The 18,348-nt window shown below is 37.4% G+C and overlaps 1 protein-coding gene across 5 annotated transcripts in view; it reads right to left on the minus strand.

Annotated features, from left to right (window-relative positions):
- Positions 1-2,894: 2,894 nt before the first annotated feature.
- ANKIB1 (ankyrin repeat and IBR domain containing 1) overlaps positions 2,895-18,348 on the minus strand; it is a 116,859-nt gene continuing 101,405 nt past the window's right edge. For 3 of the 5 annotated variants that reach the window (XM_019716684.3, XM_019716713.3, XM_019716693.3), the window contains 9 exons: positions 16,953-17,087; positions 15,908-15,994; positions 15,760-15,826; positions 13,671-13,816; positions 12,267-12,445; positions 11,356-11,407; positions 7,526-7,640; positions 6,446-6,579; positions 2,895-6,092 (listed from right to left, as the gene is read on the minus strand). In XM_019716684.3, the coding sequence (XP_019572243.3) occupies positions 5,349-6,092; positions 6,446-6,579; positions 7,526-7,640; positions 11,356-11,407; positions 12,267-12,445; positions 13,671-13,816; positions 15,760-15,826; positions 15,908-15,994; positions 16,953-17,087 (1,659 nt within the window). In that variant the 3' untranslated portion in view covers positions 2,895-5,348. The remainder of the gene's footprint in view (positions 6,093-6,445; positions 6,580-7,525; positions 7,641-11,355; positions 11,408-12,266; positions 12,446-13,670; positions 13,817-15,759; positions 15,827-15,907; positions 15,995-16,952; positions 17,088-18,348) is intronic. The other 2 variants (XM_019716702.3, XM_019716708.3) reach the window with 2 other exon arrangements.

An 18,348-nucleotide genomic window follows, 5' to 3' on the forward strand; every position in this document is an offset into this window, starting at 1 on the left:
CCAGAAAGGGGACAAGCAGGTAGGCAGGGGAGCAAATTACGCGCCACCATCACCTTTCTACCCCTGACAATTATGAGACAGGTACTTTGGGCATGTAACACATCCTTCCATTAGACATTCAGATTTGGAAGCCACATTACACCTAACCGCCCCAAGGGTCCCACCCAGAAGGAAAGCCTCCTTTCCCCACCAGTGTCTGAAGGCCTTTTTCCCAGCTGAGGAATCTAAGATGTGTGCAAGTCAGGAGATGCAGCGGGTGGCAAATGATATCCTCCAACCAAGAGGGTGGGAAGCACAGGAGGTGGGGAGGCTACCCTGTGGGGAGGAAACTAATCGGGCCCCTTGTCCCCTGTAGCCCCTCGCTCCAGGGTCAGCGCGGGACAGCGGTGCAACGGCCTCTCCCGTGGTAGTGGCGATGCCTGGAGAGAACCCGGGCCTTCTCTCTTCTCCGTGTACCCCGCCACGTTTCCCCTGCAGGCGCTGGCAGCCTGTCACTCCTGCACCGGCATCTCGTCCTCACCGCTGGCTGAGTCAGGGGCCCGGGCTGTGAGTGTGGCCTGATCTGCAGTTTCCGGCGAGGCTTTGCACTTACTTTTACATTTGGGCAGTGTTGCGACTGCTTGCAGCCCAACCCAATGAACTTCTCATGTTCTCAGTCCGCTCAAAGCTCTCCATTAAACAGCAAACTTCTTAATGCTGATACCATTTAGTTTACGTGGGGGTCTCCTTGACTCAGGGCTGCAGCCATACTGCCTTTCAGGTAGGGCCACGGGAAGTGCTGACTCCTCTCCTGTACACATTCCTTCCTCTGCCTGCCGCTGGGAGTTAGCAACAATCAAGGCACCATTTAGACAGCTTGTTTCAATCCTCCCTCTTACCGCCAAGCCTCAGCACATTAGCTCAACTCCCTTGCAGTAACAGGTAGGCAGTGGGAACCCTCACTCTCCCTCGACCCCTATCTATTACTTGGGTGAGCGCACTCACAACCACACAGATTCTGGGGAGTCTTCTATTCCCAAACCTGGCCCATGCTTCCTCATCCAGACAGTCGTGTCTCCCGTCAGCATTCCATCCTGGTCAAAACTGTCAGGTCTGGGACTTGATTTTACCCTGCTTACAAAACCAGTAAGTTAGCCTGTCAGTTCATGGAAGCTGACTGAAGGAAGGAAGGAGATCCTGGGTCAGAGACAAAGGACTTGATCCCTTACGGCACAGCAGGCAGCGTGAGCATCAGCATATGTGTCAGTTCCCCTCGCCCCCAGTTCCACAGGGCAACACTGTATACGGGCCAAGCACACAGTGGCCTTGCGCTTCAGCGGCTGAACTCTGCGTGTCCACAATCCAATGCTTTTACAGCAAGTCTTGCTCCTTGTCTGAGGTTACTAGCTACATAAATCCTGAGAAATGGCCCGGGCAAACTGTCAGGCCTTGCCGTCTTGGCACACCCAGCAAGATGTACAGGTGCAAGAGAACTGGACTATCTCGTCCAATGATTATCCTTTTCTATAATTGTGGTATTTTTCGCTCTTTCATGAATCTCTCTCTCAGCGTGTCTGTCTGTAAGCTGATGCCTCACGCAGGCTAGGCCCTTGTGTAATAGCCGGCTAAGAGACGATATAGAGCCTGATAAAGAATACTTTCAAATTAATTTTCAAGACTGAAGAACAATTCCTTCAAAAGTTTGGCCACCGCTCAGTTTGTCAGCCACCTGTCAGTCCGAAGTGGAACAGAGAAAAAAATGAAACTCTTCTGCTCCATCTTTTAAGAAGTATGGCGGCCAGTTCCTAAAATAAGAACCGTCATGTAATAGTCTAGAAAGAAGTCCACTGTTCTAGGGAGAAGATGATAACAGTAGGACACTGTTGGTAAGGGCTGAGATAAAACTACAGCTCAGCCCGAGAATCTTTTTTTCCTATGGAGTTTGTATTTCAGCCTTAAAAGAAAAACCCCCAAATCTGTTATTATGTAATATTTAGATTCCAAGACTTTACTCTAACTACAACTGTTTTTAAATTACGACCAAACTTCTTCAGTAAGCCTCAGATTTTAATTCATAACAGGTAAGCAACAATATTTGAGGAATAAAAAGAGATAAAAAACGAGATCAGTGGCTGCAATAATCAACAAAATTAAACAATAACTCAACATATGGACGTTGGTAGTTAAGTTCAGATCCACACAATGAGAGGCATAAATAAAATGACATGACTCTAAAAGTGGTTATCACTGGGAGACCCATGAAGCCCCAGCTGGTGTCCTGGCACTCGTGTTATCTGCACTGAAGTTCAGATGCCAAGGGCTGTTTTGATAACTCAGATGGGACAGAATAATAAAATGATGGAAAAGCAGGTGTTTCTATTCATCCGGCATAAAAATATTTTCCTATCCTAAGCAATTTCACAAAATAGCTTATACTTTTATCTTTTCCTGTTTCTATTAGAGATGTGAACTTTTGAGACCCACAGCATAGGAACAATTTCCATACAGTTTTTTATCCTAGGGGAACCCAGGGAATATTAAATACTCTAATACAATGGTCTAGCCATACAAACTCAAAATACAAGAATATGTGAAAAGCAGGGTTTGGAAAAAAAAAAGTAATCAAATATGTACCAAGGAAAAATCATAACATTTTTCTCCCGAAAGCTACAGTGGTGAAAATAAAATGAGATTGAAGTCACAATGTTTTAACACATTGTCATACAGTGTTTTGAATTTATGTTTGGGGTATAAAATGCTCAGAAAGTGGGCTAGTGTAAAAAATATTAGGTGCTAATCAATTACATGTAAGAACCAAATTAATCCCATGATATTTGAGGGCATTTAATTTGAAGAAAATCACCTTCCTGACTTGGTTAAAACAAAGTCTATAATGTAATGAGACAAAAGTGAAGTAGTTTAAGTAATAAATGTTTAATCAAAGAATTTTACATATTATTAACAGCATTCATTTGGCCAAACATCTGCACGTTTGTAGAATCCTACTGTATATAAAGTGGGAATGTATCAAGTATAGACTATGAAAGTGCAAATAACAAGTCAAGGTTAGAGTAAATTTTTTTTTAACATTATAAAATTAACTTGTTTACAAAATAGGCTTTGCCAAACTTTATTTCTGAATTGTAAAGTCCATGACTGTGTTGTTTTTAAAATATGTACCAAGGAAATACAAATTGGGTAATGCTCACTTGTCATGCTCAGGAGAGAACGCCACAGAAACAAAGGGGAGGTGCGAGGAACCAGGACTCACCACGGCACGAGCTCACCACTGTCTGCACCCACCACTCCTCACCGCACTGCAGCTTTGCAGGACGCCTCCATATGCTACAAAGACTCTTCTATTGAAAAATTACAACTTGGTCTAAAAACTGATTGGTGGTGGTTGGTCTTTTTCATCCAAAATAAATTTGTAAAAAAATCCTCCAATGGACTATTTTAGTTTAACATACAGTAATACACTGCAGATAAAGTCAATATTTTCCCCAACCAATTTTAATAGGGATTGTGATCAATGTTTCTGATAATTGAGGAAATACACACTAATGTGGACTTTAACAGTATAGGAACAATTCCAACACAGTTTTTTTATCCTAGGGGAACCTGGGGAATATTAAATACCCTAATACAATGTCCTAGTCATACGAATTCAAAATACAAGGATATCTGAAAAGCAGGGTTGGGGGGGGAAGTAATTAAAAAACCGTAATTACAACTCACTGGATATCAACACTAATATAACCTTTTACCCAGCCCAGGACTTGCCTGTACAAACTCAGTACTGAAATTTTGGTATCTGTAGATTTCTGGTAAGAATCTGGCAAAATATTAAATGGAGTATTGCATATCTATTTTGCTTATGTTATGCTAGTTTTGATAATATGTAAGTAAAACAGCCATTCCAACAGTTTACTCTAGTTTTAATTACACACTGTACCATTGTATCTTAATTACAACTAAGACCAGTATTTTCTTCACAGTAAGACACTGATAACTAGGAAGTTGATTTTTTTTCAACACTAAACAGTAATCACACAGCAAATGAGTGTTGTGCAATAGAACAAACACGTCAGCATTTGCTATTTAGGCAAACGAACTGATTAAACATTTAGTTGTTATATTTACTGTAAAGGCAAGGCCATGGGTGGTTTTATGGAGGTCTTTGCAATTCATAGCATAGTCACTTCAGAAGAGACACTGAAATTGGAATTACTCACTTATTCAACTGGCAACTATCCATTTAGATTAGGCAAAGGCACGGGAACATGTTGCGCAGGATGTTTCATTGAATTTTTTAATAATTGTGGGATTTAGTGTAACTCATGAAAACTCCACTTCTTTTCTAGTTTATAAAACACTTACCATTAAAAGTAATTGCACCCATTAGTAATTAGAATGCACTGTAAAATTGTGAAAACAAAGAACTATGATTGCACTTCCAATAAAGTGTCTCTTAAAATACAGCACCTCCGTCGCTAATCAACTGTATTTTAATATTAAAATAAACTGTTTTTAACAGCAGCATTAGGTTTAGTTAACTTAAGCTACAGGCTACATTTATTTAAATGCAGTCTCCATGGCAACAAAAGCCCACTAAGTTCTGGCATTCCATTGCTACCAAGTGGCACCTTTTACTCCCAAGAATGCTGCAACTGCTTTGGAGCCAGCCCTCCAGGACACCGCACACCTAAATACACCTAAATACCTTCTTGGTCAGCGCGCGAGTCAGTTTGGCACAAGTGGACTGTAAATAGACATGAAAATAAACTTCTGATTCATGTGAAAATTAAAACTAATCACACTGTGGCAGATGCAGCACTAAAGAGAAGCCCCGGACACCTCAATTCACAATGCTCAGACAAAAAGGCAGGAAGATAGTTATGGAAGAGCACAGAGACTGAGGAACTAAATGTTACCTGATCTGTCCAAAATAAATGATCAATCAAAGAAAACTTTCTTTTTTTTAAAGAGGAAAACCATTGCTCTTAAAGAAGGATTGGGGAGTAAGCCTTTAATTGAAAAATTCAATTTAAGTATTGCGCACCTTAGGCTAAACAGGACTGCCGTTTCCTTAGAATGTGGAATCTAAGCTACTTACTCCATTTGTGTTTCTCTTTCTCTCCAGCTCTTCTTTTTGTCAGCAAGAAGGGGGAAAGCTATCCAATGAAATACAAAAGAAAACCCCTGTAAGCTTAAACTCAGAAATGAAGCTACCACTCAAGGGAACTCCTTCGTACTCGATCCTAATGTCAGTGGTTTAGAACTGAGTCGGAGCTAAGTGGATTAAGTCTCTATGAAGCACACTGCACCGTCAGTCCCTGCGATTTGGCTGGAGCCCAGAGGTGTGCACCTCACACTAGATGGACCTGTTCAAGCCAGTCACTTGAGGTTTGAGGTGTCTGACTTGACCCATCGGAACCATCCCCCTTGCTGGCGGCCTCATTATCACCTTCGCCCGCTGGAGGCGTGGCTTCCCCAGCCAGAACATTGTCTTCCAAAGAATGTTCTTCTTCTCTCTGGGTTCCTCCACCTTCACTGACCACAGCGTCTTCAAACACCGCATCTTCTTCTGGCGGCCCCAGTTCCACACCCCTCACACCTCCTTGCTCGTCTCCTACACTGGGCAGCTGGGGATCTGCAGTGCTTTCTGTGGCTGCTGGAGGAATCAGGGCAATGCTCTGAGGGTTCATGTCGTGAAACCAAGCCATGATATTGCCAAGCAGATTGTCATTGATGTTGGAGTCCTGGCCGGCCGAGTCAGGGTCACTGGAGGAGGGAAAGAATTCACTTCTTGCCTCACTGAGAGGGTGTGAACTCAGGGTGTCAGTTGAAAATGGGTCACTTTCTGTTCCTAGTCTCAAGAGGCTGTCGCCAAGTTCCAACAGCTCAGCGCTGCTCAAGGCAGCCCGCGGGCCCTCTGTGTTCCTGGGGACAGAGTCCAGCCTGGAAGGTAGAGAAGTGCCTATTGCTCCTAAGGATGCTTCGTTACTGAGGAAGTCTCTATTTTCTTCATCGATGGCCAGCCCAGATTCTTGCAGTGATAACTGTATCGCCAGAAGTATATTGGGATCATCTTCATCCAAGGAATTCAGAGCCTGAGGGCAACAGAAAGTAAAATCACTTTAAAATGTAAAAGGAAAGAATGACTTTAATCCATGAGGTTTACCACTGCTCTTTTACCTAACAGATACTTAATGTTACCTCTATTTATACAGAATTATTTTATCTACTAAAATCTTATTTTAATTTTCTCCTTGTCCATGTTATAGGGGAAACAAATTCCTTTGAGATAAACCTGAAATATAGGACTCTTTTCCTGTAGCACAACTCGGAAACAAAGGCGTTAGAATGGAACAAAGAAAAAGAGAAGCAATAAATGAAAACAGGAAAGCAGGCCAAACAGAGAAAGAGCAAAAGCAGGGGTCAGGAGGCTGCCCGGAAAGGCTACCTGAAGAGAGTCTTGGTTCTCAGAGCGACTGGCAGGGGTGTAGTCGCGCAGGGAAGAGCTGGGCAGCACACTCATAGACGCAGAACTTACCACAGACGCGCCCGGCCTGCGGCCACTGCCACCTTCTGGGATGTCTGTTTCAAAGCAAGTGGTACCAGAGACGTTAGTCACACAAGATTTCATACATCTTTTTATTTAAATTGGCCATTTCTCTTTGCGTGCTGGTGAAAACCTGTGTTCACATGTTTACTGAATCTTCTAGAGATTTCTCATTCATATTTGTCTCCCCATAAGCAACATTATATCCCATACCCTTCACTTCAATTCCACGATTGTTGTTTGCATTTCTGTTTGTACGACAGATGCTTGTATTCAGAAATACAAATGCTACCATCCAATCTTCTTTCTTTTTACATAAAGGTGTTTCAGTTTTCAGAATTCTTGAAACTAAAGAATTTGGGAATTACAACAGTCCGAAGAGCAAAGGTTTAGGCCCATTGATCCTGGTTTATTAAAAATGATCTGCTGACATTACAGCATGAAGATTTCCCATTATAATTTAACATTTAAAGGTGAATAATTAAGATAATTTATCTCTAATACCAGAAATTTTCTCTATTTTTAAAGAATGCTCATAGGAGAACTGAGGCCAGGAGAAAAACATTCCGTGAACATGGCAGCAGGAATGAACAGCTACAGTGCACTGAGTGGCATGAGATGCTACTCGTGCCTATGGGTTTTGCATGCATCATCTCATTTAATGCTCACAATGAACCCACAACTAGCAATATTATTATTGCATCTTTAGAATGAGGAGACTGAAGCGTGGAGAGGTTAAGTGATGGAGCTACAATGTCATCCTGACACGCAGCAGAGATGGGGTTACGAACCCCAGTCTGTCTGACTCCCAGACCATGTTCTTAACCCCCCTGGTTTTCTATATCCTGTGACATGAGCAGCAGCTACACATCGACTGTACATCTATCTAAATCACAAACTCACAAGCATTTAGACTTGTCAGTGTTAAGAAGAAATGCAAGAGAACAAAGAGATTCAAACACACCCAACCCAAGAGCTTACCAAAAGTGCTTTCTCGTGGCTCGTCCGGGTCTGGAGGGTTACCGAGCAGACTGTGCATATCTCCTCGACGGCGCTGGAGTCGGTGCCTCCTCCGATACTGAAATTCAGCATATTCCTGCATAAACCAAAGGTTATAAAATACAGGAGAGCATGCAATTTTTTAAATGCAAATAAAATAAGCAACACACTTTTTTTCCAGGAAAAAAAAAGTGTGATTTTATATAGAAATATTATAAAATCATTTGGCTTTAGAAAAAGAAACTTCGGGCTTTGCCATGCCAAGGAAACAGAACAGGTCAAATGGAAAAAGAAAAATTTTAAGGAATCATTACAATTGCCTGGATACATTGGGAATACTTGCAAGCTCCAATGTTAGATCAGAACTGAGCCTTACTTCACATGCCTGGGTCTTATTATGTAATATTAAACTAATAGTGTAGTGATTTTACTAAGTAAGTGAGGCTCTTCCTGGAGGTCTGGTTTTAAAAAAGTGACTGTGATATTTGCAACAGACAGAAGAAAAACAAAAGAAAGAAAAGCACACACTGTTAAGTACTTGTCTGTGTTAGATTTTGTACTCTTTGGGACTACCGCATACCATACTCACAAGTCAAGTGACTAGATTAAAAGAAAAATGTGAGGTTAGCTTTAAAATGAGATATTACTTGGCTTCCTTCCTATATTATTAACAGCTAACGTGGGGTTATCAACAACACAGGTGGGGGAAGTGTTTTCTATTTAACATATGGGAAGAACACAAATTCGGGAAGATGTCCCTGAATTTTATATTTGTGGTAACAATTTAAAGTGGGATTGCTATTACCAGAGGCAGGGGACTACCTGCTATCATTACCTGGGTACAAATGTATTTTTCCAGATTTTAGTGACACAAAAGAAAGGCCAGTGTGCATGACGCCAGCCTTAGAAGGCTAATTTTGAGAATCATCATAGAATCTGTCAGTGATAAATACTAAGATACTCAGATTTATGGTTATTCCTGTTACCCTAGACTATTCAATATGCTTACATTGTGAAAGTACTAGAATAAACGAAGACAAGTTTTATATCACAAATAAAACTTTCGTGTCATACCACTTTGGTTAAATTTATTTAAACTCCTTCATTTAGGTAAGAGGTTGGAGACATCTTACCAGGTTGGGAACAAATGAATAAAAGATACTACAGGGGCCTGGAGGGATTGTTTAGATGCTTTAAAATTTCCTGCTGAGCTGGGGTAACATTTCCTTTTTTCCTGGAGGCCTAGGATCCAAAACTAAATGACCACCATGTGTCATTATGGTTGACTGGATCACTGGGGACCACCATATTTCTTAGACAAAGATGAGATGAAACTTGATCTCAGTTCAAGACTTGTATTTAGACAGAATTTGTTTAGTATGTATGCTTGATTATGGTACAAAGTTATTCTGAATTAAATAAACTATTACTGACCACAGAATATATGTATTTCCAATTTAAGAAAACTAAATAGTTTAAAAACAACTATAAGAGAAACTTTTTATACTTATGATTATTCTGATAGAAAACTCAAATAGCATTCTCTCATGATGCAACAGGCTTAAAAAAAAAACGGTTCTCATGAAGTTAAATTTAAGAAAACATTTCCAAGTATTCCTAAGATCTTCAAGCAAGCATATGAAAAGGCTTAGTCGGGATACTCCAAATGGTTTGAGTGTGTTAAGGCTACACAGAAGATTGAGAAGGTCTAAGATATATAGAGTAAAAGCTGCCAGGAGATTTTTTTGTTTTAAATAATAATAACTAACATTTACTGAGCACCAATTTTGTCAGTGACTTAAAGAGATGCTTTAATTCTTCCAGAACTTCCATGGGGTGGATATGACCATCCACATTTTAACTCACAGAGCTAGACTTTGAATTCAGGTGTCCCTCAGACTTCAAGATATGTCCTTTCCTCTGGTTTCCATTGCTTTAAAGTGGTGCAAAACAAATACTTATGCTTGTCATTGACTCATTCAGTTTATTTAAAAAAGAATAAGATGGAATTAACTACTGAAAAAATATAAATTCAACCTAAAAGCCTATTGAAGTTTGGCAAAAAAGATTTTTCTTTTCAGAGTCTATATCTAGGCAAAAAGCTAACTTTTGAAGATAAAATTTTGGCAGTTACTTGATAGTCACATACATGAAGAATTTTAATGTTTCACAACGTGTTAATTCTTTAGACTTGCAATATGGTTTACATAAAAGCTTGGTGTTTCAATGTGCCAAAGACTTTAAAGAAGTGAAAAGTAAAAGTAAGTTAAATATTTTTTGTAAAATTTATTAACTCATAAAAAATAAATTTAAGAAGGAAATGTCATTTATACTTTCACAATTCTCCATCTCTGGAGAATAAGACGTCACTAATTTTACTTATAAATATTCACATGTGAGGTGGCAAGCCTTCCTATTTTTTACAAAATGGATCAGTGTCAGTCATATGAGCAGGTCCTCAATAGTCAAGGACAGATTGTTGCAGGATTCCTAAAGTTATTGTCAGAGCCAGAAGCTGCAAGATGATGCACACACGATTGTGAATACACCAGGAAAGGTTTTATTTTTGCTAAACCGTATTTCTACCTTGAAATTCTGAAATCTTGACTACTTTTTTTTTTTGGATAATTGAAGCTTTTTTAATTCTTCCTTTTATGTGGAAATTTCTCCCAGTATCTTCAAAGCTGTAATTATATTATAACATAGAAATAATAAGCACAGGATCAGGTAAAGAAGGGGGTTCATATATGTTTTACAATAGGCAATTCATTAATATATTAAAAAATTACTTAGAATTTAAGTGAATTTAAAATTCCTGTATCAGAGTTCTAGGCATGAAGTGTTTTTCCAAATCAGTATTTTCCTGGATATATCTACCTATACGAAAGGCCAAAAGGTGATTGCAAGTATCCTCAGCAACTGAAAAGAGAAAGTATCTGATTTAAATAAGCCACAGTCATTTCTGGATAATAATCAATTTCACTGTCTTTCAGTCACGGATAACACATGGGATATAAATGATAAACAAAGTTTTCACTGTTTGTCCTGCCCCCTTCTAAGAATCAAGTTAAAAGGTTATTACAAAAAAAGTATCAGATGGTATACTGTTTTATAAAGAGCAAAGAAAAAGTAGAGAGAACTGCTGAAACCGTTTAAAATGAGATTCAACAGTGACGGTGGCAATTTAAATCTCAGATAACAGCAATGTGATTAAAATTTTCACTCTATCTTATTTTCATATGTGGCAATTATTTGCAGTTAGTATTTTATTCCGTATTTTTAAATGGTGTATAACAACAAAGAAAAAAAAACAAGAAGAGTGAAAATCTTACAGAGAAGCAGAAATAACTAAGCAAAGCATCTCTTTCCACATAAATATTATTAATGTCAAGTTTCCACCTTAGCAATCGATTATAAACCAATTCTCTCAGGTTGTTGCAATAACTCTAAAAAAAATAGATTCAGACTGAAACAACATTACAACTGAAGTGCATTTCTAATAAAATTTGCATCTCTCTTAACCAATTTGAAGATATATTTCAAAAAATGCTATAAATTGGCCTTAATTCTGACTGTTCAGTAATTAAAACTGATAAAAGGGGAGACTGAGTTAATAATGTGACCATAATCCAATACCACAAATAACTAAATGTAGGCTTTGATGATGCATTTTTATTATGAAAGAAAGAGAAAGCATTGCTGACAATCTCAGGATTTAGATAGATGAGGGTGCAAAGGCAAGCAGGATAGCACTAAGGAAAAATGTAGTTAACAAACAAAAAAGCAAAACAAAACCCCCACAAAACAATTACCTCAGGTGATGCAAATCCTAAATATTCCCAATCCCATGTTCCACCAGCAAAGCTACAAAGAAATTAGACATACCATTTGATTTATTATCAGTACTACAAAGTACAAACAATCAGACCCTTGCTCTTTGAACATTACTTTTAATTCTTCTGCTTGGAACTTGCTTATTTGAAGTAGCTCAACTACAGAATATAATTAAAATGATTTCTTATAATTAAAATTATTTCTTTCAAATTCTAAGTTACTCTATTTGTGTAAAAATGGTGGAAAAATGAAAATCATAATTCTATTAACAGAATATTTTATGATTACTTCTAGTTTCATGTTATAAATATTTATGTAAAAATAGGGTCATAGGAATTTCTAATGCTTGTAATTATTATGAATAAAATAATTCTTTAATTTTTAATGGCATCAGGAGTATAAGTCTCTGAAATAAAACAACCCAAACTCAAATGTTCTTTAATGGATCAATACTGATTACTTAAATAAGTTTACTAATATAATATTTCTAATTTCTTCACAACCTCTTAACACTAAATATGACTATAACAAGTTAGTAAGGCTTCCAAATTGTATAACATAAGATGTTTATGGCTATCATATCACTACATTTATTACGTATTTAAAATGATGTATGAATACTCTTTGAATTATGAGTTCACTGAACTGTGAAATTAATCTAACATAATTTAGTCCAAGAAACTACACAACGACAAACAAAAAATAACAAGAAAAAACAAAAATAGTACTGGGGAAAAAAAGCACCCCAAAGAAGTTAACATACTTTTATGAGCTACTCATATTTCAGGTATAAGTAACTTTCAGGAATATGAACCCTAGTTGGATAAAAATAAACCCGTTGGCACCTGTGGCTGGAGCTGGGATGGCTCCCAGGGTACATCCTTTTTACCTGCGCCTTGGAGCTTCTGGTGAGTCTGCAGGAGCAACTCCCCGCGCTACGGAGGCCAGGAATTCTTGCCTCTTCTGCTGCACAAGGCACGCTGCCTTGATGATCTTGTGGCGGGGTGTGCGGAGGTAAGGCCTATTGACTTTCTGGGCAAGGTCCTCAGTGACCATTTCTAGGTCTGTCTACGGTAAGGAGAGAAAAGAACAACAGGCTCAGTGGATCAGTCAAGAGCAAATCCAGTGTCTGTAGGGTTTCTCAGTTAAATCTAACTCTTTTACAGTCAGAAATTAATCCAAATAACTTCGTATTTAACATGTTTCTATTTTGCACATTACAAGAAAACAGCATTCATTTGATAGGCATTTATGGCAATGTAGTTGATATGGATTACAAACAAGGAGTATACCAGCTGTCCACAAGGGTTTATAATTTGTCTATGTGTAAAAAACTAATGAATTTCAAGGCACTGTACACCATGTATGCCACATGGTGCAGACTATGGAAATGTTGAAGGAATTTGCGGCAAGGCCCCTATGACTTGGGATGAGGTCTAGAAGGCTTCATGGAGAATCTGAATGCTAAGCATTCAAAGACATGGAAGAGATAACTCAGTAGAGGCAGTTCAAAGGGATGACGGGAAAACTGTAGCAAGAGGAGAAAAGAAAAAGAAATATACAGTGAAGTTGGCCTACTAAAGAGATGTCAGTTGGCTTAGGTGTTTTTGTTTTTTAAATACTGTAACTTTCTCAGTTGTACTTTTAAAATAAACTGGTAAATAGTAACTTTTCAATCTAGTATGTAATATGGTTTGTTTTATCTTTGAAGATAAAATCCCTAATTATATAATCAGAATTAGGCCAGATTTCAATCTCTACTAGCGTAAAATAAAGAAATAAATGTGGTAGAAGATGTTTGCGTAGCTCACAACTCATTCAGACCTGCATAGTGACAAATTCCGTGTTTCCCAGAAAATAAGACCTAGCCGGACCATTGAGCTCTAATGCATCTTTTGGAGAAAAATTAATATAAGACCCGGTATTCTATTCTATTCTATTATTTATATTACTTATACATTATACTATTTATATTATATTATATATTATATTATACCAGGTCTTATATTATAGTAATGTAAGACCAGGTCTTATATTAATTTTTGCTCCAAAAGGTGCATTAGAGCTGATGGTCCAGGTAGGTCTTATTTTTGGGGAAACACGGTTTAAACATAAAGAAAATTTTGGTTTATTACTGGTTACTTTTCCTTTAAAAACCATTCTGAAAATGAAAACAAAATTATTTACTAATCACACCCAAATAAGATAAAACTTAGTCAAGTAGTTGAAAAAGAAGAAAAATATGTTTTACATAATAACCGTATTTAATTTTAATTTGAAAAAGATATCTTACTTGCATGAGTTCAAAAATTTCTTTCTTTGTGCTTTTAGGTTCTAAGAAAAATCCATAGGGATAAGAACACTTGAGAATGCGTCGAGTTTTTAAGAGCACGTGAACTGCATCTTCAATGAAAGTGGTATCTGGACAGCCTCCTTCAGCTATAAAGCAAAGCAGGCACAGTGAAAATTTTCTGGAAATATGCTATTATAAATGAATTACACAACTAAATTCCCTTTAAAAAAAAAAAAGAACAAGGTTCCCTAAAAACTCTTTGAAGTGGCTGGATGATAGTATTTATTTGAACTCCACTAAAGAGCTACATGAAACACTCATGTGTGACTTGCACGCATTCATGAATGAAGCTCACACGCAGCGTAGCCCAGAAGCACTGAAAGCAGTCCTGAGGAATGTGTACACTGTCCTGGGTTCTGTTCTCACCCTGCTGGTAAACAAATCTAGGTTAGGTCAACTCAAAGGCCCCATGTTTTACTGTGTTTTAGGTTATCCCTGGCAGAACTTTGCTGATTAAGGATTAGAGCAAATGCCTAAAAAAACAAAACAACAAAAACAAAAAATCACCTAATTATAATTATGCCTCTGCAAAAACAACATTGTAAAGAAAAAGAAACAACATTCTGGGGGACAAATGAATAATAACTAATGCTAGTAAATAAAAATCTTCAGGTAGAGAAAGGAAGAGTGAGGAGGAAGGAAGAAGAAACTGCCTTACTCTCTGAGACTGTTTCTTCCCAAAATATCATAACATTCTAGCTTTTTCCTGAACTGCAAATAAACAGAAATTAAGCAGTATAATCTAAATTCATAAGTACTTTTGAAAATAAGATTATTTTGCATGCCTATACAAAGAAATTACATGTGTATGTACACACGCTGATATATAGACCATCCCAAAATACCTATTCTAGCATAGGTATCTGAGCTAAGATGTAAAAAAAGAAAAACAAAACAAACACCCCTTGCCTTCCTCACTGTGTGAGAAGTGTGTGAAGTTTTGTTTCTTCCTTTTCATTCCTTGTATCTTTTACTTCTTTTTCCTATCTTACTATGCTGTCTAGAACCTCCAGAAGGTTGAGCAGAAGCAGTAATTCACATATACAGATATTTATTGAATGTTTACTATGTGTCAGGCACTGTTCTCAGCATCAGGGATACATGTGATGGAACAGACAAAAACCCCTGCTGAAGAACTGTAGAACCTGTGAGGGTTTTTCTTTTCAATTTTTACCATGGACAATAAATACTTCAAGAGTTGGATATTGGTGTGATATAGTTACATCATTATTAAAGTCTAAGAACTAATAATTAAGGAGACTAAGCTGCTATTACACCTTTCCTTCCACTCTATTTAACTTATGATGACTGTCCTACTTAGGGAATTATCCTCATGAAAAAGGTATTATTACTCATCACTTTTGTAAACTGGAGCAAACACAAGTAAAACTGATTGTATTTTTAGGCTTCACACCTTTTATGTATAAACTGATTATTTTTAAAATGTGACTTTACAACAAACATGTCAGAACCTGTACTCTGTGTGGTCATTGTAAGGTATTATATTCTAATGATGCAACTCTATCCATTTTTAGGAGTTTTTTTTTTTCAAACTTCCATTTTAAGATCCATACGTTAGCCCTATCGCATGTCTTTGCTTTTCACCCAAAACTGTCCTTGACTTTCATTTCATTAGGCATTCTGCTATATTTTCTCAAAAATCTCTGGGATTTCAGTCACATGACAGTTGGGTGGCATGCAAATCTTGCTCTTTTGACTAGGTCAGGGATGACTTTGAGGGCCCATCCACTTTTTCCAACATTGTAGAGTGCATCAGCAGTGGCACAGAGTAAGCAAAAGCCTGATGCGTGTTTATCTGCTAATAGCATGGGCTACATTAAGAGGAGATGAAGTTGGGTGGAAAATCTCATTACCGAGGCCTCAAATGCTAAACTGCACTCTGGGCTTCAGAGAACTCCAAAAAGTACCAGAATAAGAACAGATAATGTATTCCTTTAAGGGCCTTAACCTCCTACCAATAAGCATGCAAGGCAATTTTACATTATCACACATACTGCTTATAACTTACTTTCTTTGAGAGCTCTACTCAATTGCTCCATCTTTTCTTTGGCTGTTTTAAGAAGGCGTTGTTCTAACTGAAGAAACAGAAATAGTTTGTATCATTCTCTTCATTTATTCACAAACCTTCAGTGCATTTGAAATGATGTGGGACATACCTGATAGCTATGCTCATGGTTTTTAAATCTTGTGTAATAGTGCATAAATCTGTCAAGTTCCTGAAACCGTTTGTGTTTCTTCTCAGCCTAGGAAACAAAAATCCATAAATTATTTTTATAAATAAAAGTACTACCTATTAAAATTTTTTTATCACTTAATAATTTTATTACTAATAGGTAGTAATGCATACAGATTTTTTGACTATTTTGAGAAAATAATAACCAATACATATTACAGACTCCAGAACAAAGTCCTGCATTTGTATTCTGTGATAAACCACTGAATCAACAATCCCAGACTATAAGGCTAAGATACCTCTCAAGCACTATGTTTATCAGATTTTCAATGTTTTATTACATTGCCTATTGTTACGGATCGAATTGTGTCCCCGCAAAATTCATGTTGAAGCCCTAACCCCCAATGTGACTATATTTGGGGAGAAGGCCTGTGAGCTGATAAAGGTTATTAGGGTGGGACCCTAATCCCATAGAGCTGGTGTCTGTAGAAGAGGAAGAGACCCCAGAGCTCTATCTACCATGTGAGGACCAGCAAACAGATAGCGGTCTGTAAGCCATGAGGAGACTCGTCACCAGAAATTGTAATGGCAGGAATCTTGAACACGGACTTACTAGTCTCTAGAACTGTGAGAAATCAATTTTGTTGTTTAAGCCACCCAGTCTAAGGTCTTCTGTTAACGGCAGTCAAGCAGACTAAGATACTTATTATATGCTATAACATTCATACTGTATTGCTGATATTATGTTAAAATCATATTTGTCATTGTAGAGGCAGGCTGGAATATATAAGACTTATAAGAGGCAGGCTGGAATATATAAGACTTTCTGATCTTCAATATAAAGAAAAGAAAATAGAGAAAGCTCTCAAGTTTATCAAGCTGCTTTGTTTAAATTAAAGGCTACTACTCTAAAATGTCTTCAATTTAATGCTTCACTTAAATGAAGATAGGAAAAGAAGAAATGCAAAATACTTCCAATAGTGCTAAGTGGGTTGGCCAGAGGTCTGGGCTTAAACAGCTCGCGTTACCTCCACAGTCATTTCCTTGGATTGCTCCTCCACATGTTGAATGACTTCATAGCGAGTGCATCTGTAATAACCGCCCGTGGAAGAACTATGCTTTTTCCATTCTTCTAGGCAAATCCAGCAAAAGTCATACTTGCACTTCAAAAGAAAACATATATGCAAACATCTCCCCATGTTAATATGCAAATTATTTTCTGATTTCTAATTTATCAATTTGTAGAGACTGACCAATCCCTGCCTGTGTGTGTGACCAGGAACAAATCTTAAAGACACACCCTCTTTTTTATGTTTCCTCTGCACTTCATCTGCACTATGTAGAGATGTGAAAGTAGTTTAAAATTATTGCTTATAAAGGTAAATTAAAATGTAAGTCATAGTATTATGAAGTCATCTCAAGGAATCTTTAAAAATAATAGTAGGATATTCTTTCCAAATTATAAAAATGGATACTGATAAATGTTTCATTTTTCAAGTGCATGGCAATCTTACTTTGGTTTATAAAGCTCCACTAGTCTATGAGAAAGGAAAACGTCCGGTGACTTTGACAAATTGGTTTTAAAACTGGGAGCAAGTTTAAAAGGTCTCTTAGAACTGCTGACATAAAACCTGTTTCTCATTTTTTTTAGAAATAGTCACTTTCTTAATCACCAAACTGAGCAAACAATGCCAAAAAATGAGCATTCCGGTATAAAAATGTAGCCCCACTTTTTTTTATGCTTATGGAGTTTGAGTCAGAAAGATCTTCCCACTCCAAGTCTATGTTTTCTTCTGGTACTTTTATGGTTTATTTTTTTAAAAATTAAAATTTTTGAGCTGTTTAGGATTTATCTCGGTATGCAATATATAGTATGAATTCAACTTTATTTTTCCCCACACAGCTGTCCAGTTGTCTCAATACATTTATTGAACAGTCCAGATTTATCCACTGGTTGGAAATGCCGTTTCTACCACATATTAAACTCCCATGTATCTGTGTCTATTTTCTGGGCTTTCTTTCTTGTCTGATTCATTGATCTATAGTTTCGTGTGCCAGCACCACGCTGTTTTAATTACTGAGCCTATATAATATGGCTTATTATTTGACATTGCTAGGTCCTTCTCACTGCTCTTTTTCAGAGTTTTCCTAGTTAGTCTTAATTTGTTTTTCCACAAATTAATTGGTTTATCTAGATACAGAAACAAAATCTGATGGTATTTTTGTTGGCATCTTTCTATCCAAGAACTTTGTTATCTTTCCATTTGTTTGTCATCTTTTGTGTCCTGCAGATAGGGGTCTTAAAATTTTCTTCATGTAAGTCATGTATATTACCTAAGTTTCTTTCAAGATAAAATCTCTTTTAGTATATATTCTATCTGGATATTGTTGGTATACATGAAGGCTAGTACTTTCTACATATCA

This window comes from Rhinolophus sinicus, chromosome 4, assembly GCF_057876585.1.
Source record: "Rhinolophus sinicus isolate RSI-liver-muscle chromosome 4, RSI-T2T, whole genome shotgun sequence".
Classification (NCBI taxonomy): domain Eukaryota; kingdom Metazoa; phylum Chordata; class Mammalia; order Chiroptera; family Rhinolophidae; genus Rhinolophus; species Rhinolophus sinicus.